The 25,143-nt window shown below is 34.4% G+C and overlaps 3 protein-coding genes across 5 annotated transcripts; 1 reads left to right on the top strand and 2 right to left on the bottom strand.

The window, feature by feature from the left end:
* Positions 1-5,842: 5,842 nt before the first annotated feature.
* On the bottom strand, positions 5,843-8,612 carry LOC108213094 (protein EXPRESSION OF TERPENOIDS 1). Of its 2 annotated transcripts, XM_064088782.1 has the most exons (3): positions 7,664-8,612; positions 7,197-7,579; positions 5,843-6,101 (listed from the first exon to the last, which is right to left on the bottom strand). In XM_064088782.1, exons 1-2 carry the CDS (start codon positions 8,313-8,315, stop codon positions 7,242-7,244), a joined length of 990 nt encoding a protein of 329 aa, XP_063944852.1. In that variant the 5' UTR covers positions 8,316-8,612; the 3' UTR covers positions 5,843-6,101; positions 7,197-7,241. The 2 variants fall into 2 exon arrangements, with proteins under 2 accessions (XP_063944852.1, XP_017240325.1); XM_017384836.2 differs by lacking the exon at positions 5,843-6,101 and having other exon boundaries at positions 6,149-7,579; positions 7,664-8,611.
* A 6,772-nt stretch (positions 8,613-15,384) lies between these two features.
* Positions 15,385-16,170, top strand: LOC108212259 (uncharacterized). Its single transcript, XM_017383984.2, has one exon. The coding sequence runs from the start codon at positions 15,385-15,387 to the stop codon at positions 16,168-16,170; it is 786 nt and encodes a 261-aa protein (XP_017239473.2).
* A 1,659-nt stretch (positions 16,171-17,829) lies between these two features.
* LOC108214239 (coatomer subunit alpha-1) lies at positions 17,830-24,149 on the bottom strand. Of its 2 annotated transcripts, none has more exons than XM_017386118.2 (4): positions 23,973-24,149; positions 23,657-23,868; positions 22,602-23,096; positions 17,830-21,131 (listed from the first exon to the last, which is right to left on the bottom strand). In XM_017386118.2, exons 2-4 carry the CDS (start codon positions 23,862-23,864, stop codon positions 18,187-18,189), a joined length of 3,648 nt encoding a protein of 1,215 aa, XP_017241607.1. In that variant the 5' UTR covers positions 23,865-23,868; positions 23,973-24,149; the 3' UTR covers positions 17,830-18,186. The 2 variants fall into 2 exon arrangements, with proteins under 2 accessions (XP_017241607.1, XP_063945323.1); XM_064089253.1 differs by having other exon boundaries at positions 23,657-23,883; positions 23,973-24,139.
* Between the last annotated feature and the right edge of the window lie 994 nt (positions 24,150-25,143).

Genomic DNA, 25,143 nt, shown 5'->3' with positions numbered 1-25,143 from the left:
TTGACAAAAACTAATTGTTCATCTTTATGTTTCTCTATAACAGCAAGTAGATCTTATTTATTTCATTGTGAAAGCATAATATAATGGCTAGAACTAGAGGAGGTATGTTGATTCTTGTTTGTAAGGAGATTTTGAACATTTTCTGTGTTATTGATTGTGTTATTTTGCACATTATATGTTACTGATTGTGTACGTTATATTTTGCACATTATGTGTTACTGATTGCTATTGATTGTGTTATTTTGCACATTATGTGTTACTGATTGTGTACATTCTATTTTTGTGATTGTGATATTACAGAGTACTAGACTACAGAGTAGGGGGGATGATGACTTTTATAGGGCGGGTGATGACTTCTAGGGGAGATGGTGACTTTTACTGGTGGTTGTTGGATTATAGTGATTATAGGCTTGCTTTAAAGTATTTGTTGCTATTACAAAGTAGTGTTAACTATAATGTTAATGTTAAACAAACTGATTAATCCACTAATTATGCTGAGAAACTTAGTGATTCCAGTCTTGATTTACAGTGATTATAGGCTTGCTTTATGGTACTTGTTATTACAGAGTACTAAACTTCAGAGTTGGGGGCATGATGACTTTTAGAGGGCGGGTGATGACTTCTAGGGGGGATGATGACTTTTAGTGGTGGTTGTTGGATTATAGTGATTATAGGCTTGCTTTAAAGTATTTGTTGCTATTACAAAGTAGTGTTAACTATAATGTTAATGTTAAACATAGTGATTAATTCCACTAATTATGCTGAAAAACTTAGTGATTCTAGTCTTGATTTACAGTGATTATAGGCTTGCTTTATGGTACTTGTTATTACAGAGTACTAAACTACAGTGTCGGGGGGATGGTGACTTTTAGAGGGTGGGTGATGACTTCTAGGGGGCGGGCGATGTTGTTTAAATATTTTCGTTCTTATTTTGTCATTTGTATTCAAATAGTTTTTATTAGAGTTGTTTATAGTTATTGTTTTATATTTTGTTAGTGTCAAATATTGTAATCACATATCTACATAGTTCTACATGTCAAAAAATGGCATGTATGTTTAATCCCTTTCCGAGATTCATGTTTGCAGGACACAGACCACAGCTTAGAAGAAGCTCCAGAATAAGACAACAAAGTTTCCGCAAAAGTATGAGACTCCGACTCAAATATAACAATATGATTTTATCTTCAACACTGAATGAGAGGAGATCAGAAATCATAAAAGTGGGGAAGGAATTAAATATTGATATGGCATCAAAGAGACTGGTCAATTTTTCCATCCAATCTTCACAAACGTCTCAAGAAGAAGATATTGCAGTGACTACTCAACGAAAGGCTGATAACATGAAGACAGTCACATTTGCAAAAAACCTCACCACCACTCTCAATGAAGCCGCAGACAAACCCCAATGATTTGTTCAGCAACTAGTTTTGATGAAATTCACGACAACTTGACAAACAATGATTGTTTAAGAACTAGTTAGCTTATTTTTGTAAATACTTGACAAGCAATGATTGTATGACAAATCATATGTGGTATTCTATCTTGCTTATTCACTTTTTGAGGATGCTATTGTACAAAAAATTTTAAACTGTTCAATTTTACTTTTAACTTCTTCAGAGGTAGCAAATTCAGTTCACTAATATGAGTAATTTAATTTATGCTACTAACATGTTCCAAAATTGTAATATGTGCTTCAAATTTTACTATAATATGTACAAATCTCAAACCATTGAACTGCAAACACAAAACTAACTCCTAAAAAACATAACTACTATTTTTAAAATACAGCTAAACTTCAGTGATTGGAACTCACATTCTAGTGATTACAACATCACATTTTAGTAGTTGGACCATAAAAAATTAATGATTGCAAAATATATTTACTATATAATCCACAATATTTTCATTCAAATGAACATAAATTGTCAAAAACTAAGTAATATCAAATTCATACTAACTACTGTACATTTTAAACAAAATATGATCACTTTTACAACAACTTTTCTTCAATCTACACTTTCTTAATGAAGTGCTTTCTTCTTCTTCTTATCACATATCCTGCAGTCATCAGTTCTCTATTCTGTTCCCTTAGGAACAAAATGCTTAAGAATAATAGTTCCATCATCAGCTCTCTTTTCTGTTTCTTTACGAACATCAAAACCTCCTAAATGACCATAATTCCTGTAAAATACAAACGCTTTTTCCAAGTTGTCATGAACTTGATTAACATCTGGCACACAACTAAGATCAACAACAGATGGTGAATAATATTTCCGTCCACCAGGAGACAAAACATAACTTGATAATTGACCATCATTTTCACCAGAAGAAAGATCACAACTCGCATTTGAACTACTAATACAAGACAAGTCACCACAACTAAAACCTGCATCCGCATATGAACAACAATTAAAAGCAAAAACTACACACACTACTAATCAACTGCATAACAATTACAAACCTATATTATACTGTAGTGATTTACATCATCAAATTATAGTGATTGTAGATTTATATTATAGTGAATATGGACTTACATTGAACTGATAACTTTGATACACTACAATAAACCACAAAATTAGATTAAGTTCAGCCATAACAAAACAAAAACGTCTTACTAAACAGAACAAATTCATATGTGACCAAAACACAGAAGAAGTTGAATAATAAACCAAATCATAAACATGAAATTACCAATTAATACATAATTTACTAATTAAACTCATCTAATTTACTAGTTAACATCATATATCAATAAAAAAACTACAAGACATTCATACGTATGCTAATTGAATCAACAAGAAACTACGACTTTCAAACAAAACACTTAGTACATCATTTTCTCCATATCTACATAGTAAATCGAACAATAAAAGTAAAGTAATCACCTTGATTATCACTGATTTTGATGAGATCTGTTGTAATCATCGTACACCAATTATAAAATCAACAGCTCCAAAAACTGAGTTTGATTTTGATTGCGATAGATGATGAAGATGCGAAGACTAAACAGAGCACGGAGAGAGACGAGAGAGAGCACCGAGAAAGACGAGAGAGGGCACCGAGCTAGAGAGACTATGGATATCACTGAAGAGTTGAGAGATTTCAGAGAAAAGATTACTAGAGAGAGTAGTACTTCTTAGAGAGAGAAAGCATATGAATTAATGACAAGCGATTAACAAAATATCTGTCTTTTTATTTCTTTTTATATTAAGTAAATAAGTGACCCAGATTAAAAGATGGTAAATAATAATCAAAGGTGCAGATTAGTTTGTAGTTTTTACGAAAAAAAAAGTTTGTATTTGATCATCCCCCTATAAATATATAAGTCTACGTCGATGAATGATGATTTTCTGAGTATACGTGATGTGTTCATGTTTATGAAATATTTTGAAATTTTTGGCGAGATTAAAAGTGAAAATCTCGTCATGGAAGACATTGGTCTTCGACTAATTCTGATCACATCTTTTATTTTTATATATTCTGCAGATTCAGTCACATTGAAATCTTTTTTGATTGTTCTTTTTATTTTCCAACACTCTTAAAAATGACACTAGAACTTCTCGATCGTTTATATATTGAAATGGTCATTATAATCGTTTATAATATAAAAATGACCGGAACCATACGATCAGTATATAGCTTTAGCTGTTTTTGCTGTAACGGGGACTGGACCAGATTTTGGGGTCGTTTAAATGAGTTTAGTACTTCTTGCTTAAAATAAATAAGTGTTTCTAATTTATAAATACAGAAACCGGTTTTTAAACCGTTACCAAACCGCCTCTTTTTGGAATTTCCCTAAATATGACACCATGGGTCATGATCAAGATAATAAAATATTTTTGAAATGTATCATAAATCGATAAAAGAAAACGAACAAGAGATTCAGCATGCAGAGACCGTGTGCAAGAGGAGAATAAAAGAATAATGTTAGTGTGAAGGCTGCAAATTGGACCACCATATCTTAATTGGGTTAATTATCAAGTTGGTCACTGAAGTGGGCTTAATGTATCAAGTTGGTCACTGAACTCAAAACGGTATCAAGATGGTCACTAAAGTGGCCATAAATATCAAACAAGTCACTTGAAATATAAGTTCAAGCACTAAAAATATTATTTATAAAGTTTTACATATTATTTTTGAATGTTATCAAAACCAAGGAAAAGGTTATGACTTCTAATATTTATGATAATATATTTAGATTTTATCAAGTTTATTTATTGTTTATATTTTATCATATAGTTTTTTTTTGTTTTAATTAAAAATAAATATTAAATAAACTTGATAAAATCTAAATATATTATCATAAATATTAGAAGTCATAACCTTTTCTTTGGTTTTGGTAACATTCAAAAATAATGTGTAAAACTTTAAAAATAATATTTTTAGTGCTTGAACTTATATTTCAAGTGACTTGTTTGATATTTATGGCCACTTCAGTGACCATCTTGATACCGTTTTGAGTTCAGTGACCAACTTGATACATTAAGCCCACTTCAGTGACCAACTAGATAATTAACCCTATCTTAATTTCAATCTGTATCACCATAAATTGTACCGAAACGGTGTGCATGCACTGGTAGTGGTAGCTACATTAACGAAGCAGAATTGTTGAAGAGGGCAGAAGATGAATTATGCATATAAAATTGGGCCTTGCTTTCTATAGGTATGGCCACGCCTCTGCCTTCCTACTTAACCATTCCACACCCTATATACCATGCTGCTGTATAATTAATCATCCTTGCAGTTAATCCGATCTGACCGGATGACTGATCCACGTACCAAGCAGACTTTCTTATGTGCCTGCTATTTCCTAAAAACTACTTTTGACAAATCACATACTTTTTTATTTTTTTTAATTATCAAGTCAGATATCCGCTAAACATGAGGATTAAATATAGTAACTTTACAAGCTTACATAAACCCAAAAGTAAATATTAATACAATTTTGAATTTTCTGTAACTTTATACCGGGGCAACACAAACACATGTAACACGACATTGGCGCGTTTTTGTTGAAATCACAGGGAGTGTGTCGTAGTTTAAGTTTGAACCTTTTATTTCTTTGATATTTTGCAGGGATATTACGTGCACACAAACAATCATTTTTTATTTAACTATTTTTCGAATAAGTTAGTTAAAGGAGAAAGATGATTGGTCAATGAAACGGAGTTCACACCATCTTGCTCCTGATATGTTTGATCATTAAAATTATAATAAATATAATTATGAATTAGTTTCAAGAAAAATATCATATACTTCTGCACATTTGTTATGAGAGTACAAATAATTTTTATAAAATTTGACACATTTTCTTGAATATGATCACAACTAGGTATAAAAAGTTGTGAATTTTAATATTTCAGATAATATATTTAGATCTTAAAATATTTATTGCTATTTTTTAATTTTATATTTATTTTTTGAATCTATCAAAATAAATAGTATATAATTTTCTAAAATCTAAATATGTTATCTAAAATATACACTAGAATTCATAAATTTTTATTTAGTCATGGTGATGTTTCAAATGTTTTTATAAAACTCTATAATTGTTTTTTCTTTCCAATTCTCGACATAATAATTTTTTGTTAATAATTGATATTTACAATTGTCAAAATTCAAATAGCTAGCTAATAATACTTTGTTCCTGTTCTCTATGCATGTTCATTCATCATCGCGAAAACTATAGGTTTTTGTCCATATATGAATAAAGTTGATAATATATGTTTATTGGCCTTCAAATGCTACTATATGGACAAATTATTAATAGTCAACTATATTTTTGTATATGTGAAAATTAGACAGTTGTTATGAGAAAGAGTTTTGACAATGAAGAACCTTTAATATGTTCTTACTCTCACCGTCGAAGTGTGTACTGCCCTCTATCACATATGCCTTTAACTTATAACCAGATATGCATGTTAATGAGTTGAACATACTATCTTCTAGCCTACATGATCCGAGTCCTTAGCATGTTAATTTATCACCCCCTCCTTCAAAGCCTGACTCGTAAACTAGCATCACGTTCCATGCAAGTACTTCAACCTATTTCCAAAGCAAATTAAAATCTTCTTATGTTTTGACCAGTTGCTGTGTGTCTGTGTGAGAGAGAAATGTACATTAAGGTCCAGAAAATCAAACTTGTATTGATTATTGATAGACAGAAGATACACATTTCACGCAAAATATATGGCAAACAGGAGACAGATTCTCTGAGTTGAAGGCTTGAAGCAGGCCTTCCATTCTTGATCACAAATATTTAAAGGTATGTAGATGAGAACTGCATGATGGAACTCTAGAGACAAACATTCCGAGTAAAGAAAATTAAAGGCATATCAATATTAACAATATTATTTTAGGGCACCTCAGACCAAACAAGATATATGAAATTATAACATATTTATTTAAATGAAATGTGTAAATATAATTCGACAATATTTTGGACATGAACTGATAAACACTGAATGATTAAGAGAGCTAAAAGGCACTAGCCACATAAATATCCGGCAAGAGACCGGGTAAACGGGGAAAGCAGCATCGAGTTCAAAAACCAACCAAAAAGCAGATTAAAAATCAAATCATATCAAATCGAATGCACAGGGAGAATATTGAATGAATTCAAGAAACGAAAAGCTCGTCTTACATAATGTAAGCACGTAACCATATGTAGCATGAAACACACACTACAAAAAGCACAGTTAAAGGATCGGATCACATATATTTGTTGAGGACTTACTACAAACTCTAATCCTGATAAACAATCATAAGCAATATAGAATCTTGCTTGAAACTTGAACAAATTAGCTAATCAACCTCACATCTCTCTCACTTATCTTGAGAGAACCCTTGCACTGACACTTAGGCGTAGATGTGTCTGAGCTGATTGAGATTTCAACACTCGTTAGTCGTTATAAATGTTAAGCGACATAAAATTTTAAAGTGCGAGTCTGCCTTTGATATCATGTTAAGTGACAAATTCTTCTAAAATCTCAAGATTTAAGGAAAAGAACTTACAAGCATCATATATTGCATTCTACCATCAATAAATTACAGCAGTCACTACCTACAACCCTATAGAGATAATAATCCCCGTTGTTAATAAGAGCATAAATTTGTTACCACTTAGGTACCATACATTGACGTCCGAGACAATTAAATCATGATTTTGTTGGGTGAAAAGATAAAGGAAATACCGTGATACAGAATTGATGTAAGTACCATTATTTTGTCTACCGATCTTAAGGCCTTGGCGGTGGAAAAAATTGTGTACTCGCCATGAAAGCATTGAGTGGAGTTGGATAGGTGGTTGAAGAGTCTAGCCATGTCACTCCAGGAGAATTAGTAGTTGCAGTTGTGAGATTAAGTGGCTGTTGAGCTCCGCCAGTAGAAGTATCACCGGGGCCAAATCGGTGTTCAGGGCCTTGATCATAAAGAAGTCCCTTGAAGACATGGCCTCCGATTTGGACAGCGGTTTGATATGCATACTGCTTTTCGGCATCATCCATTGCCCTAACATTTACACAGCGAAACACGGCCGTGGAGCTCACTTCTTCTGGAAATTGCCCCACTTCTAGCCCTAGCCACACACAAAAATATTCTAATTAATATCATATTATCAAGACCTTATATTTTAAAAAAATTCATTATAATCATATATAACCTGAATTATGGCTTGTCAAAGTGCAGTTGAGTGGATCCTCTCTTGGCCTTTTAACACTATCCGATGCTCTCATCAGACTCAGCTGATTCTGGTCATGCTCTTGTTGTTGTTGTTGTTGTTGTTGTTGTTGTTGTTGTTGTTGTTGTTGTTGTTGTTGTTGTTGTTGTTGTTGTTGTTGTTGTTCCGAAGAGAGATGTAATTGTTGTTGCTTCTCGCGCCTCTTGGCCGCAGGAACCCAAGTGCTCTTAACATGAGTCTGGCAAGGAAACCCTCGGCTCTTGCAACAAGTCCTGCACCTCATGTGCACACAATCTTTCTTAGCCTGGTTTCCGCAATCCAGACAATTTATACTACTACTGCTACTACTTCCACTCATCATATTCCTACCGTAAGACGATGATCTGTAAAGAAGTGCTTGATCACCATCCGTTGTGGTAATTGTTCTCTTAGTTGAAGAGTAATTAGAAGCGGAAGCAGCTACTAGAGAGAGATCCACATCTTGAAGCTGTGACTTCTGTTGTTGGTGTAAATGATAGTATTGTTGCCATAGCTCGAAACCCTTGTTATAGATCTCCTCGTTCTTGAAAAAGTAGAAATTGGTCTCTTGATGTTGATCTTGATCTTTTCCTCCTAGTGAAAACAAACCTGACATTCTCTACTGTTTGAGTACCCTAATTTTGAGAACATCTCCATTCATTTATAATCTGTGGAGTTATTTATGTAACATAATATATAGAGCACCGAGGGCTTAAGATTAGGTTTGTGTCTAATTGGTTTGGTGCATTAAATAAAGGCAATTACCCTGCAACGCCGCCATGGATACTCAAGTAACTGCAACTCCAATTTAAGACAAATCCATGAGTGGATTAAAGAGGTTCTCTCTCTTCTTTTTCTCTCTTTATAAATCACTCTTTAAAGTGGTAGTATTTGGATTATCATTCTCTCGCAACTTATTTTTCACCATCTACAGTTGTCCAGCAGTTGTTCTGAATTTGTCATCTAGAAACGACTAATCGTAGCCGTTGCATGTCCATCCAACGGTGGCCTCGCAGTTCACGTGGCAATGCGCCAGCTTTGCTTGTTTGTCCTTGCGCGGAAAATACGCTAAACTTTTTTCTGCACACTATTGTTTGACATTCTAAGGGGCAAATTTTTTATCTGTGATTTTGTTTGTCTAATTATTTATCCACATTTAGACACCCATCTTGTCCCTTTCACCCGCACCCACCTTATATTTGATAAAACATTACGAAAAGACTAAATTAAAAAGAATGAAACAGAATGATCCTTCTCGCTCGGAAGTTTCTTACATAAAAATCTGAATTTATACGCCTTCATATCTGATAATCCAATGGTCCTAAGCTATATATATGAGTGACAATCACAACTTGAGGTCGATTAATTGGATAAAAATATTTTTACGCCACTGCAACTGTGCTTTGGTTTAGCTTCTCATGAAAATGAAAGAATCCAACATCCATACACCCCGGGCGTATTAAGGAGTTCGAATAAGTCAGAGCACAGTATTTTCACATTTGGTAGAAAGTTCAAATCTAATCGAATCCAAAATGAGAGTGTAGGTATGTTAATAACAATAATATAAGAAAAAAACATAATACTAAATTATTTTGTTTCCCTTTAGGGTTTCGTCTAACAACGTTTAACATTACTCGTGGGAAGTGTATCATTATCGGACAAAAGATGTATTCCTTCGTCAACATGTATGTGTATATTAATCAGTACATATACAATTTATAAAGTGTTCGGGTTCTGTTTAGAAGTCAATACCTCGAATTCAATCAGATTTCATGCAAGAATCGAATATTTATATTTATTGTCGTAATCCATAGATAGACTTACGAAGACGACATACAAGATTAAGAGGATTAGGATATCCATCTGGAACCTGCATATAAACCTCTTCATCGAGATCACCGTGGAGAAAGGCGTTATTAACGTCTAGTTGAAACAATTTCCACTTTCTGCAAGCAGCCAAAGCAATCACACAACGAACTGTGCTCATTTTTACCACTGGGGAAAATGTTTCTTCAAAATCAATGCCATACTGTTGAGTGTAGCCTTTTGCTACCAGCCTAGCCTTGCAACGTTCAAGAGTCCCATCAGCATTCAACTTAACTTTAAAAACCCAACGGCTTCCAATAGCCTTTTTTCCAGGAGGCAAAGGAACGAGCTCCCAAGTCTTATTCTTCTCAAGAGCTGTAATTTCTTTTTGCATAGCATCCACCCATAGTGGGTTTGTAGCAGCTTGTTTATAGCTACTAGGTTCAGTTAAAACTGATTGATTGGCTACTAAACAATGAACAGTTGGTGGCAGTGCTTTGGATGCCACTAAATTACACCAGTGTGAAGTAGTGGGTTTAGTGACAGCATTACACACATAATCTTGCAGGTAAACAGGTGTATGCTTAGCTCTTTCTGACCTCCTAATAACATCAGTAGGAATTGTACCAGTAGAATTTTGATTCTGAGATGAGTTCTGTGCTGAACTAGAGTCATGTGTCGAAACATGATTCTGTGGTGAACCAGAATTTTGTGATGACTCAGAGATTTGTGGTGAATTTAAGTGCTGTGGTGAACCAACATCTTGTTGTGAAGTAGGAGGTGAGTCTGGAGTGTTTATATCAACATCAAAAGTTGATGAAGATTTGGGCAAAAAAGGTTGTGACAACAGCTGTGTTTGAGTCTGTTTAGTAGCAGCTAGGATGTGAAAGGGAAAAGTAAACTCATGGAAGACCACATCTCGAGTAATGACAACAGTATTATTAGACATGTCAAATACTCTGTAGCCTTTAGTAGTGTTACAATATCCTATGAAAACACCAGCCTTAGCTCTGGGGTCAAGTTTTGTCCGATGGACTTTTAATGTAGAAAAGAAACACAGGCAACCATAAGATCTAAGGTTAAGCAAGCATGGTTTGTCTTTATAGAGTCTGAAGTAAGGGCTTTGATTATCTAGACATGTCAGTGGCATTCTATTAATCAAATATGTAGCACATAAAACTGCATCACCCCAAAATCTATCCGGAAGATTTGACTGAATATGTAACGCTCTTGTAGTTTCCAGTAAATGTCTGTGTTTCCGCTCCACAACACCATTTTGTTGTGGAGTGTAAACACAGGTTTTCTGATGTATTATGCCATGCTGCATATATAAAGACTTAACAGCACCTTCACTCAATTCAAGAGCATTATCAGAACGAACACATTGCACAGATGTCTTAAACTGATTTTGCACATAATCAAAGAATTTTTGCAGTACAGAGCACACTTCAGATTTATATTTGAGTAGATGTACCCAAGTAAAACGACTAAAGTCATCAACAATTGTCAGGAATTGAGTACAACCAGTTAAAGACTTGGTTTTATATGGGCCCCAAACATCTAAATGTAACAATTGAAATGCAGCAGTAGACTTTATAGTACTCACAGGGAATGGTTGTCTAGTTTGCCTTGCAGCTGGACAGATTTGACATATGCTTGTAGATAAGCATTCTTTAACAGAAACAACAGGAGTGATTAGAGAAAGTTGTTGGAAAGGCATGTGTCCCAGCCTGACATGCCAAAGTTTAGCTTCATCCACTTTATTAAGAGCAGCAGTACAAAGTTGTGTAGGATATGACCTTTTACCATCCAATGTAGCCTTTGTACTGTATAGTCCATTACAGAATTTACCAAGATGAATTGGAGGCCTGTTCATTGAAAGGCCCTGAATAAAGCAACCTTGATTAGTAAAATTGACCTGGCAATCCATATCAGCACATAATTGACTCACAGATATAAGACTAAAATGAAAATCAGGAACATGTAAAACTTGTTTTAATACTATGTCATTGTTTAGTCTAATTGTGCCAGTGTGCTGAACTTTTATTTGTCTTCCATCTGGAACAGTAATGAAGCTATTATTTCCAGTAACAGCTTTAAAATCTTGAAACTGATCAAGAAATGGACAAATGTGGTCGGTTGCCCCACTGTCAATCAACCATTCAGAAGTTGATTGAGAGCTGAGACAAACAATACCTGCCAACATAGCAAATTTAGGATCAGAACTCTCAGAAACATCAGAAGTAGCTGTAGCAGTTTGAGTCTTGTCCATCATTGCCAAAAACTGATTATATTGTGCTGGTGAAATTGTAACAGACTGATCAGCATTTTCTGAATTATCTGGGAATTGATGGGCTACAGCAGCCACTTTCTTGGACTGTTTAGCTTGAAAACCAGGAGGAAATCCATGAATCTTGAAACATCTCTCAATACTATGACCAGCAATGTTACAATGTGTGCAGAAGTAGTATGGTTTAGTTTTCTGGCCTTGGCTAGAATTTGGGAACTGTTTCTTCTTGAAACCTTGATTCTGAGAAAAATTTCCACCAGTTCTTTTTTCGGAGTAGAATGCCATATTTTCAGTCTGTGTAGTGAGATTTGATATTTCTTTATGCTTCTCCTCCTGTGCAAATAGTCGATAAGCTTGAGCAACAGTTGGGAGTGGTTTCATCATGAGCACATTTCCTCTTATGATAGCAAATTGTTCAGTCAACCTCATCATAAACTGTATCATCCTCTGTTGTTGTTGTTTTTGTTGAATTCGCTGAGTCAAGCCACAAGTGCATTTGTTACAGGTACAGCATGGTAAAGGATCAACATCAGTAATTCCATCCCAAATAGTCCTGATCTTAGTATAGAATTCAGAAACAGAGTCAACGCCTTGTTTAACTTCTAAAAGCTGTTGTTCAAGTGAATAGATCTGTGCGATAGATGCAATACCAAAACGTTCCTCAATATCATCCCAAATTTCTTTAGCTGTTTTCATGTTAAGAACACTCTGAGCAATAGTTTCATCTAGATTGAAAAGGATCCAGGAGATGACAAGATCGTTACAACGCTCCCATTGTTTGTACAAGACATCAGTTGTTCGAGGCATTGGAATACCTCCATTAATGAACCCTAGCTTGTTTTTAGTGGACAGAGTCAGCATCATAGATCTACGCCAATTGTGATAACCAACGCCATTGAATTTGACAGAAACAAGTTGAAATGAAGTAGTATCTGACGGATGAATATAGTATACGCTCGATGGATCATTATTGGAGATTAATCTACTGGTTTCAGACGCCATTGATGAAGTAAAAGCAAGAACAATACTCGTAAAACAATACGCACAGAGAAGACGCAAGTAATCACAGATCACAGATCGCAGATCGCAGAGACTTAAGAAATCTCAGAAAATTCACAGTGAATTGTATATGAACAGAGATGTAATTCACAGAGAAGTAAAGAAAAACGAATGCGTGTGATGTGTGAAACCTGGAATCGCCATTATCGTAATGTGTGAATAGATCGAAATCGCCATTAAAGTTCTGCAAGCTCTGATACCATGTAACTTTGAGAGACTTGAGAAAGAAGAAAATGTTTTTATTTTTCAATACTTGGTGTGAATGAACTACAAGATGTGTTTATATACAAGTTGACACACCACTAAGTTTGTTACTGTTACTCACTAACTAACCATACTGTTGTAACTATCAACTAACTAACCACTAACACCTTGACTATTCGTTGACTTAACAATCATCTATACGACGAGCTTGCCTATAATTATAGACAAGAAGAGAGTATATTTGGAGTGTGATATTTTCATCAAATCAAATCATCTATATTTTTTATTTTTCATATGTTAACTCACTTTTTAGATAAGAGTTTTGTTGGCCGGAGTTGCTGTTACTATATTATTTGTTTTTCAACTTCTCGGCCGGGGATAATATTTTATTCCGTTTAATGAAAGTACTTTTCGTTTATGGCAAAAGAAATATATCATTGATTTTAACTATTTTTGAAAGCTTAATTATAATTAGTTCATAAATTTAATTAATATTTTTATATATTTTTGTGTAATTAATTTTATTTAATATTTATAATTTGTATTAAAATAGAAATTAATATTAAAGAAAGAGAAATGATATATATAACCCTAATTTATATATGCCACCACTCTTGTGAAAATATTGGTTTCAGCAAAAAAAAAAAATCTAAAGTTTTCTAACCAAACTAGATGTATGATTTGAATCGAATGAAAAGGAGAATCAAACTGACCTCTAAATTTTATTAAAGTATATAATCATATAAATAAATAATATCTGAATAATTTTTATATGTAATTATTATAAAGTAGAATTTTTGTTTATATTTCTCAGGCAATAGTACGAGTGTTCATTTTAAATGTGAAATATCATGAAAATGCAACCTAGATCACTAGATACGCGTAAGTGCAAGTTGAACATAACATTATTCTATCACGTACATGCTGTGTGGATGTATACATGGTCAATGAGTATTCGGCCCGGTGGTTAAAAGTGGCATCAGATGAGAAAATAAAGAATGGATGAAATAAATCAACAAATTGTAATCGACTTGATTGTGATCTCACTTCAATTCACATGCCTAATCATTATCTCTACAAATATATATTAAAATATGGTAATTGAGTGGTGGACGAGGATGGTAGGGCAGGACCTCCCTATAATTAAACTTACAGTTTTGCTTGGGATTCATGCTATAGAGTCTATAAAACCCTATATAATGTATGTGGCTGTTAAAGGATTGTTTTAGTGGCTAATTAACGCTCAATCAAGCACGTGATGGACCTAATCAGTGGCCATGTTACTTTAAAATACTCCCTAATTTTGTATGTTGTTTAATTAACATTTAAATATATGAACAAAATATTGAGTGAAATTTATAAAAGTATAAAGGAATAGAATGCTACAGTAAAGTTTAAGGGCCCGAGGCTAAAGGATCCTTGTTCTTTCGACTATTTGACACTCTCTCTGGTCCTACGTTGTATACTGTATATTAATAGTGCAGCTATTCTTTACTCAATACTGTAACTCTGTAAGTAATGATCTAAAGAGTATGGATGCATTGTAAAAAGCCTGCATTGTCACCAGATACTGACTTCCTTTTTCATCTACTGTCACCTTAAATGAAACGAGTGGTTTGTAAGTTTCTTTTAGATGATTTTCTCACTGTGAATTAAGCGGCTAGCATTTGAAATATATTAAGATTAGGAAAGCATCCATTGGTGAAGTTTTATACTAATCAAATCCTTTGGTGTCCGGGGCAACCGGTTCGATTTTAGCTCATCCTGAAAATTATTAAGGCAGATACTAATTTGTAAAATATATAAGACTGTATTATAAAAAGAAACTGAATGCTATAGTTCAAGTCCGCTACGAATTTGATATCCAATTCCTTTTAATAATTTCACGTTATATCCCAAATTCTTTTTACATAATTTTGTTGGAATAATCTTAAATTTATTTACTATTATTATTTGTTTAGTTATTTATTTTGAAGATTAATTTTAGATTGTAGTAGTTGGATGATTGTTGGAGTTCTAGAGAATTTGTAGGAGGTATTGAGTCTATCTTGTTTTAGGAGATTTATTAGAAGTAGTAGAGTATTGTTAGGAGTCAAGTACGTTTGTTATAAATATGGATGTAATCTTTTTTAGAGGAACAAGAATTAATATAAATCAGTTTTATATTCTACACTTGGTATCAGAGCCAGGTTTAAAGTGCTTGTGAAGTTATGACAATACATATATAGATAAGCAATTTTTGTATTTTTTTCAAATGGCATCAAATAATTTTTCCCTTTCGATACCTACATTCAAAGGAGATCATTATAATTCATGGGCTATCAAAATGAAATCATATTTGAAAGCTATGAGTCTGTGGGAAACGATTGAAAGTGATGTTGAATTAACCATTCTTCCACAAAATCCAACCGCAGCTCAAATAAAAAAACGTGACAAGGAAGCAGCAAGAGAAGCAAAGGCATTCTCATGTATTCATTCGGCGGTGTCGGATGGAATCTTTACAAGTATCATGACTTGTGAGTCACCAAAAGAGGCATGGAGCACGTTAAAGGAAGAGTTTATAGGAAATGCTAAAACAAAGTTGATGCAAATTTTGAATCTCAAACGAGAATTCGAGATGCAGCGGATGAAGGGGAACGAAACTATTAAGGAATATGTGAGTAAGCTTATGAGCATTGTTAATCAAATAAGGTTGTTTGATGAATCATTTGCCAGGGAGAGGGTTGTTGATAAAATTCTGGTGAGTGTTCCTGAAAAATATGAGTCTAAAATATCCTCACTTGAAGATTCCAAAGACCTATCCAAAATAACCCTAGTGGAATTAGTCAATGCTCTTAGTGCCGTAGATCAAAGGAGATTAATGAGGGAGGAAGAAAATGGAGGAAAAACTGAAGGACTCCTATTAGCGAAAAGTTCCTTTGCAAAAGCCACAAGTAACAAAGTTCAATGCAACCACTGTCATAAGATTGGTCACGAAGAAAAGGACTGCTGGAACAAAGGAAAGCCACAATGCTTCAAATGCAAGAGATATGGACACTTGGCAAAGAATTGTAGATTTCAAGGTGATGAAGAAATCATGGCACAACTGATGGAGGCAGAACCTCTACTTTAGAGTGATGGGTGATTATGTGCACCGGGAGAGAAGTGCTCCAGTGAATTTGGTGTTGATGAGAAGTGCATCAATAAATTGATGGTGGTGAGAAGTGCATCACAAAAATGAAGAGAAGTGCTTCATAAATTCTGTTAAGTAAATTTAAGATTATTGAGGTGATTGTTGGAATAATCTTAAATTTATTTACTATTATTATTTGTTTAGTTATTTATTTTGAGGATTAATTTTAGATTGTAGTAGTTGGATTGGAGTTATAGAGAGTTTGTAGGAGGTATTGAGTCTATCTTGTTTTAGGAGATTTATTAGAAGTAGCAGAGTATTGTTAGGAGTCAAGTACGTTTGTTATAAATATGGATGTAATCTTTTTTAGAGGAACAAGAATTAATATAAATCAGTTTTATATTCTACAAATTTGTTGTTGACTTTAAAGACTTGTGACACGATTTAATATTAATTATTTTAATTTTAACAATTTAAAATAATATATCATTTTTAAATTATAACCGCAATCTTATTAAATGATCAAAATACAACGATTCATGAATGCAACAAAATCTTATATTATCACTATTTTATATTATTTTAGATAACTATTTTAGCCCGACCCCATTTTCCATGTCTAACATGTTCCTGATCATGGTAGAAAGTAGAAACATGGAGAGCCTGTCTAACACCTTGACATGCATGCCCTTTTGGTTCAAGACTTCAAGTTATTTCTATGGAATGTCTTCAGCTCTTTATCTACTGTTTGCTACTGAACCTGGCCTTATGTATCAATTTTCTCTGATTAGCTAGTTTTATTCTTGATATCATACATCTATTATAATTAATTAAGTAAAAGTAAAATCAATCTAATAAAAATAATAAATTTAAGTGACCTATTTGTAAAATGTATGTGTGCATGTTTATTATTCATTACTTTTGTTTGTACAACTTAAGGGTGGGCTCCATTTTATCATTTAATTATTCTGGAAGATGCAAAAGGTGGGTATCTAGGGAAGAAGTGAATGGAGTTGGGTAGATTGGGAAAAAGCAACGGGAAATGGTATAGTCCGGAAGGGATTCGAACGCCGGAAGCAAAATGACCTTTTCTCGCTTAGCTTCTATATTTTCTGGTATTCACAAGATTACATTCATCAACATCTACAGACCACAGTTAACTCAAGGATAAATAGCTCAAACTGTTAACAGAATCTATCTCTCTCCAACTCTTACGCAATAAATATCTCCAAGACTCCAACTCATACCACAAATGATCAACAGAACATCTTAAAACGAAGAAAATTTGGAAACTGAAAATAATTGAGTATTCTCAGCGAAACAGATTAAGCATCAGGGTGTTCTGAATATATCTTTTATGAACCACCAAATTAGCCGGTCAAGCATATGATTTAAAGTTTTATTCCATTGCTGTGCAATAATAAATACAAGTTTAAACAAAACAACATGCTGCCCAAGTACTTTAAAACCTATTTCTAAGATGCAGCAATTAGAGAATCCTGAAATGAAGATATCCAACTTCTAGTTTTCACAATTTAGAGTAACCAACAGCAACAATATAACTAATCTATGTCAATCCTGCAGCGTACTTCCAGCTGCTACAAGTCAAAATCTGTTTATGAAAGGAATTTCAGTTTCATACACACCAAAACAATACAATAAAGGAACTGAAAGTTACTATAACATTAATATATGTAAATTACATTGTCACAAGATCCAATGTACTCGGTGAAAATTTTCAACTTAACCTCTATATTATCATCAAATTACATGAATGGCTCAAGACAAAATTCTCTAAATAGTTTATTACACTCAAGGATGTAATGGCAAAGCTTAGAAAGGAAGGGAAGGAAGAAATAAGAAAAGCGGAAAGTAGAATTGAAAACAAATATTAGAATGGAAACACATACTGACTGAAACTCAACTGGTCTTTTAATATTCCTCTATCTCTGTTGGAAAGAAACAGAATATTTGTTGGCATCACAACTGGAAGACACAATTACTCAGCAAATCAAATTATCTGGTTTGCGAGGGACAGCAGAGTAAACCAGAAGCGTCAGAACCAACAATGGCTAGGTCACAAACAGTACAAATCTGCCCTTCTTGAGATGGCACAAAGCGTGAGCTGCAGTAAGGGCAACTGACATCCTTTTGTCCTCGGTATATAGGAACATACGTTGCTCCACAAACCACAAACGGATTTCTAAAGTCATAATTCAGCTGAGAGGCGTCATTCATGTTCCTTTCGGCAGCCTGCAAAACTTGGCGGGCTGTTTTGGCTTGGTTTTCAGCGGATGGATTGGTCTCTAAAAGTCGCCTGGCAAAATTGGCTGCTGTGTTTAGATTTTTCGCCTTGTAGCAGACAGTCATAGCATTCAGTAAAGCAAGTCTCAAGTGAGGCAGCTGAAGATTACAATGAGTAAAGTATGCTGCTAGCTCTTGTTGACGAACTGGATTGTCCTTTGTTTCCCTTCTTTTGAGCTCTATCTGTAAACCAAGAACATATTCCTTAACAATGATGATCAATTCCTTTACTTCATCCACCTCTCGACGTGTATCGACAACAATAAGCGGGATGGTATGAAGAATGCCCTGGAAAAGCCGCAAAGCTTCAGTAAATTTTCCAGCAGTTGTGGCTTTGTATCCTGCCTTGAGCTTCTCTTCCAACTGTGTGAAACTGAACACCAGTGAAGGTGGGCTCCGCACATTGGGGCTGGCTGCCTCACTCCATCCCTTCTCGATTGCCAATGAGATGACGGGAGAAGAGGAGAATGCACGTAAATAAGTATGGCTGCCCGTATGGAGATCAATAAATAAAGATTTTAAGGGAGCAAAATTCCTTATTCCCAGTTGCCGTGTTAGCAAACGCATTGCAGTGTCAAAATTGCCAGCAGCAGCATGTTCAGCAGCAAGAGAAGACTTTTGAACCCAAATTTGGCTCACGGGCATTCCAGCAGCAGGCGCAATAAATACAGAGGAGCGCGCATTACTAGTTTTTGGTGTATCAAGATCAGGTGGAAGTTCAAGATCCTCAAGATCCCATCCCCCGTCGTTTTCTTCATGTATTTCCTCATCATCAAGAACCAAGCTGATGTCCCCATTTTGGATGTTCTCAACGTCCACAAGATCCAGGTCTTCACCCCAATCTGCTTCGGAGGCATCCATATATTCTTCCTGGCTGCTCTTTCCAATATTATCAAGACCAGCCTCCAAGATGCCTTTTGTGACCATCAATAATGGCCAATCGCCACCACATACAATAGGAGGTTGGGGCATTAAAAGAGATGCTGGTCTCTTTTTTGGCAAAGGAGGAACTTTATCACCCAGTTCAGCAGCAAGACGCTCAGCAACATCATGGAGCCCATGAACAGAAGCAGTAATATATGCCAGAGGCAGATGACCCGCACTCTCCAAAATCTTAACGCGCTCCTGGACGTTACCCAGGTATAACGCATTATGAAATTGACCCATAACATCATTATTAACCTCAGCAATTTTTAGCATTTTAGCAAGCTTATCCAAGTTTCCTGTAATAAGATAGAGGAAAGATAACCTTTCAAAATTTTTTGTTCTCTGATATGCATATTCCACGATACCCGCATTACCTTGACGAAGTGCCTCTACCCCCAATTTGTACCAGTGATCTTTCTCATTAATCTCTTTGGCAGAAGCAACTGCTATCTGGATGTTCCCGCTTTCCAGTGCCAGATTAAAACGAGTTCGCTCATCCTTTACAAGATGAAGTGCAACTTCAGGAAACCCCTTCTGTTGAAGGTAAGCGATCATGGCTTGCCCGCAAAGGTCTGATTTCCTAATCATGGTCATAACCTGTTCAAGTCTCTCCCGCATCAGACAAAGTTTAAACACGTATTCAGTTGAATCGATGATAATTGGACGATTTTTCCCATCTCGGTCCAAACAAAATATTGTGTTTCCAACGATCTTCGTGATGTAAACCGGGACATCAAGGGTCTTTATAATTCCACTATCCCCATTTGGAAGGCAATACTTAATGTGGGTCAATGTTGTGTAGATGAAGACACCATTGTCATCCCAGGCTCCACTTTTAACTCGAATTGTCTCATGAAGAGTGCATCGATGCACGAGCTTCTTATCAGCAATAACAACAGAATGTTTGCTTAATAAGGCAACATTTTCCATGTCATTTGACCAAACAACATACCTAACAAAAGAAGTTTGAAGATCTCCAAGAATAATCCTTTGTTGGAGATCGAAAATTACAACTCTATCCTCTGCCCTGCATAGCAAGTTTCCAGTGCCGGCATAAAAAATTGCATCAGTAGGAACAGGAAGGGCACTCTTCTTGACAATTTCATTTTTAAGATTCTTGACTAACACTTGATTACTGCTTTTCTCAAGCACCGCAAATCTGTTTCGAGCAACAAATACTGCTGAACCCCCTAAACCTCTTTTTGCCTCTTGAACTGAATCGCCTCTACCAAAACTGTCCTTGGGTATAATATATAGTTCATAAGATCCCCCTTCCAAGTCCGAGCTGATCAAAACTGCATTCTCGGTAGGGCTATAAGAAAGAGTCTTAGGTCCTTGGTTCAAGCTAGTTGAACCAGGCCTACGAATAGGTATAACTTGGGTTTCTTTTTGGGTTGAGTATTCATAGAAGCGCAAAAAACGGTCTTTCACATAGTACAGACAATCTCCGCTGACAGAAAAGGCAGGCCGTTCTCTCTCCAGCTTGAACACTATCACACCGCTATCATGGCCTGCTGCCAGAAGATTCATCTCAGGATGGCACACAAGAATCCAAAATCTGTCATGCTCTCTGCGAAATGTTTGGAGCCCGGTCCTTTTAGTAGAATCCCACACACGAATGCTCTTATCCTCTGAATTTGAAACTATAATATCCTGCCTCGCATGGAAAAGAACACATGACACATTGTTCATGTGCCCTCTCAAGGTATCAACCTCCCAGGCCTTTGTATCTGCAATCAAATTGTAAACTATGATGGCCAAGTGAACCTTTTATTATTACACATGTGCAAAAAAAAAAAACAAATAATAATATAAGGAAATCATGTAAAATTTGAAAGCCTGATTTTATGTTCATGAAAAACTGACCATATGGCCAACCTATGTTTCTCTGACTCTTTCTGTTTAGGTATCCGACTATCCGTATCCCTGTCCGCCACTTGGGCACGACACTTATTCTGTGTCGGATCACTTAACTAAAATGTGGACACTTTGACCAACTAAAAGACCACGTATAAGTTGAATGTACAATGCAAATCAGAAAAAACAAGAAGAGAAGATCCCTAATTTGCAAAATTCATGACAAAACTGTGTTTGTTCAGAACTTGATTGTTACTTTTTGTTAACGTATCTACTTATCATGCTTTTTTACTAAATGTATTATGCCGTGTCCCTGTACTCGTGTCCAAAAATAGACAGTGTCCCCGTGACCTCAATTTTCAGATTTTCCAAGTCCACGACACTCAGATATATGTTGTGTCCTTCGTACCCAAGTCAGAGTAACATAGTGGCTGACTGGCTGTGGCCCACATCTTCTTAATGCACAATCCATGTTAAAGTTTCTAGGAAGCATATGAACACAATTGAGGAAAAAATCAGAACTTGTTTAATGTAAAATGCAAAAATAAATGGAAGAAAAGAGGAGCAAATCAATTTTGTTTACAAGTAATTATCACCAACACCACTAGTCTGTAAATAATTTAAATACGACATCCATGCACGTAGCTAGTGTTCTCCTGAGGCTAAGCATTATTATGTTATCCTCAAGTGAGGGTTGTGTATCTCAGCTACTGACACTGTAGACCTAATTCTTTAGAGCATAACATTTATCAATCTCCACTTCATTTCCTTATTTCTCGTTAAGCAATCCAACTCTTAACTTTTTCGAAAGCACAAATGCTAAATGAAATTTGTTTCCTTGCTCAGTCTCATGGCTGTGCACATTTTCAATAAAAAAGTTCAAACTATTATAAAATATAATAATGTCTAAAACTTATATTTGTTCGTGCTTTGCATTCTTGTTGTATAATATTATTGCTTTTTTCTTTAGTTTAAATTTTAATCTAGTTTAGATTACAACTTTTTATTTAGATTACAATTTCATAATAATTAAAACATAATATAAATATATATATAATATTAAAGATAATCTATGCATCACACGGGTTGCTAATTTTTTATTTTTACAATGCAAATTTAAAATTTTATCAATAAATTTAACATCATTCAGATATATTACATGAATGTTTACCAAAGAACATTTTTCATTCAGTTAAAAGTTTGAATTATTCATTCAGATAAACTAATTGATTCAGTCATTTAATGAATCAGTAATTTTGATTCTGCTTTATCAAACAGCCCCTTTTTGAAAAGCAGAGCTAAACAAAAAGAAGTGAACTTGAGTTTATATTTCGGGATCATACCATTCATTCTCCAAATTTTAACCTGGCGATCATCTGCTCCAGAGACAATGAGGGGGAGAGTAGGATGGAATGAAGCCCAGTTGACTCCTCGGTCATGGCCTTCCAAGACATACTTAACAACAGCATCAACCCCACCAAAAAAATCTGTATTCATCTGACTCAAACGCAGGATATCATCAGCAGGTGAAACTGTCTTCTTCCGCAAAGCACCAATATCCCAAACTCGCACCGTCTGATCTAACGAAGCTGATACAACAAGGTCCTCTTTTGGATGGAACAATGCACACATAACATAATGGTTGTGACCTGTCAACACAGAAATACAGGTACGAGACTGCCAATTCCAGATCCTTATAGTCTGGTCATCACTAGCACTAACAATCCAGGGATACTCGTGATGAAATTGTACAGTACGGATGTAATCAAGATGTCCAAGAAGTGTAAACAAACACCTATGCTGCTTGTAATTCCACACCTTAATCTTGTAATCATCTCCTGCATAGTGATCATTTTAATTAAAACCCAAGAATACATGTTGAGTTCTTTCTTAGAAGTAAGGATCGAGATTTTCTAGCAAAAGAATTACATGCATGTATTTTCAACCAAATTAAAAAACATCACATAGAGAATTCAACGTATATGACAGGTATTGCCAAGTATTATCCTCAGTTCAGCGACTTAAATTGTCCAAAGATTTTCAAAATGCTACTTTCACAAGTAATATATATCAGCCACACTGCTGGCAACTATCATCTAGTTATATTTGAAGATCAATGGTTATATTTAATATTAATCAATCAGTTCAACCTTCTCCGAAACCTACATTGGTAACAGCTACGCTCCACAGACATCAATTCAGGCTTCAGCATCAATATTTGCCTTGGATTCGCAACTAATACATAACGATGTGAACCAAGAACACAACAATCACATCACAATTCAATTACTAAACAATTTTATGGAAACTAAATAATTTCCTATAACAGCAAGATATATATTTTATAGTGTTAAGTGATCTAAAAAATACAGTCTACATCATAGGAAACGATAATTACCTCCGGAAACGAAAAGCGGCTGAGAATTGTGAAAATGCACGCCCCGAACAGGTCCATCGTGCTCATCGAACCGATCAATAAGCGTTCCGACTCTATAATCCCAAAGCTGGATCACTCCACTATGTAAACTAGCCAAGATCCAAGGCCTCTTGTTATGAAAGCTCAGTCCTTTTACTCTATTACTCTTGGTCTCGAATTTCGTTAACATTTTTCTACAATATCAATCCCTAATTAATCAAATCAAATCGCACTAAATTGACACAAAAGATCGTAAATTTGATGACGTAATTGAAAAGAACAATGTTAACAGAATCACCTTAGATCTGACAAGTAGGAGACCCGAGGTTGTTAGATCACCGCGGCGGAGATTGATTGCCGACGGTGAAGTGAGCGCAGGATAAGCAAAGAGGGGTGTAGGCTAATGTGGTGTTGTGCATTTGTGCGGAATGTGCCGGTGGATGTACTGGGTCTGGGGGTGTGTTGATTTGGATCTACGCCAATATCAAATTCAATAATTTTATTTTTTATTTCGAGATTTAAATTTATAATTTTTAACATACAATAAGAAATTATAAAGTATTTTCATTAAATAAACTTATTGAATTACAAGGGTCCTATCAAATATGTTATTAAATGTTTAGCAATTAATCTTATCCGGTATATCCTCCCGATTTAAATATATTTTATCATTTTTAAAAAATTTTGAATTCAATAAAACTTGAATTTAGATTTTAAATATATCAAATTGATATAAATTTTAGAGAGAAAAAAACAATAATAACTTTTATTATAATTTAAGATTACGTGATTCAAGATTTATGTAATAAATTATCATAAGCTAGGACTTTTAATATAAAATATCATCAATACAATTAATATAAATATATTTTCTTATCAAAAAAATATATAAATATATTCTAATATTTAATCAAACTCATGATATTGCAATGATAAATATTAGACAAAAAAATTAGATAAGAATTTTTTTTGAAAATATTAACATTACAAGCTACAAAATTAAGAATATGCATGAAGTATTGATACAACACAGTACTGCAAATTAAATTATATTATATACTTATATATAATAATATATAATAAGCCTAAAAGAGATAATTTGGTCGCATGATTGTATGGTCCAAAAGCTTATTCTTCGTTGGATCGAGACAAGGAATGGCTTAATTACAATAATTTATTTGAAATCATTAATGGTTCTGATGGTGTTTTACAACAGTTCTAACTTACAAACAAATTATAATTTCATATTTTATTTTATTGAAAATTTTGATTTATTATTTATAAATTAAATTTTTTCGCACCATTTAAAATATATTTAAAAAAATTTTAAATAATTAAAAAACTCCCGTAAAGAGATTTTTTTTTGTTTGCTAGTATTTTAATCACTATAGGTTCAAGCATAACCTCCTTGCACATGGTGCATGCAGCCGACCAAAATAGATGAAAAATTAACATCTTTCACATTTGCT

The sequence above is a fragment of the Daucus carota genome, chromosome 3, assembly GCF_001625215.2.
Source record: "Daucus carota subsp. sativus chromosome 3, DH1 v3.0, whole genome shotgun sequence".
Taxonomy (NCBI): Eukaryota; Viridiplantae; Streptophyta; class Magnoliopsida; order Apiales; family Apiaceae; genus Daucus; species Daucus carota.
The sequence above is the reverse complement of the archived record's forward strand: the minus strand, read 5'-3'. Positions and strand labels throughout refer to the sequence as shown.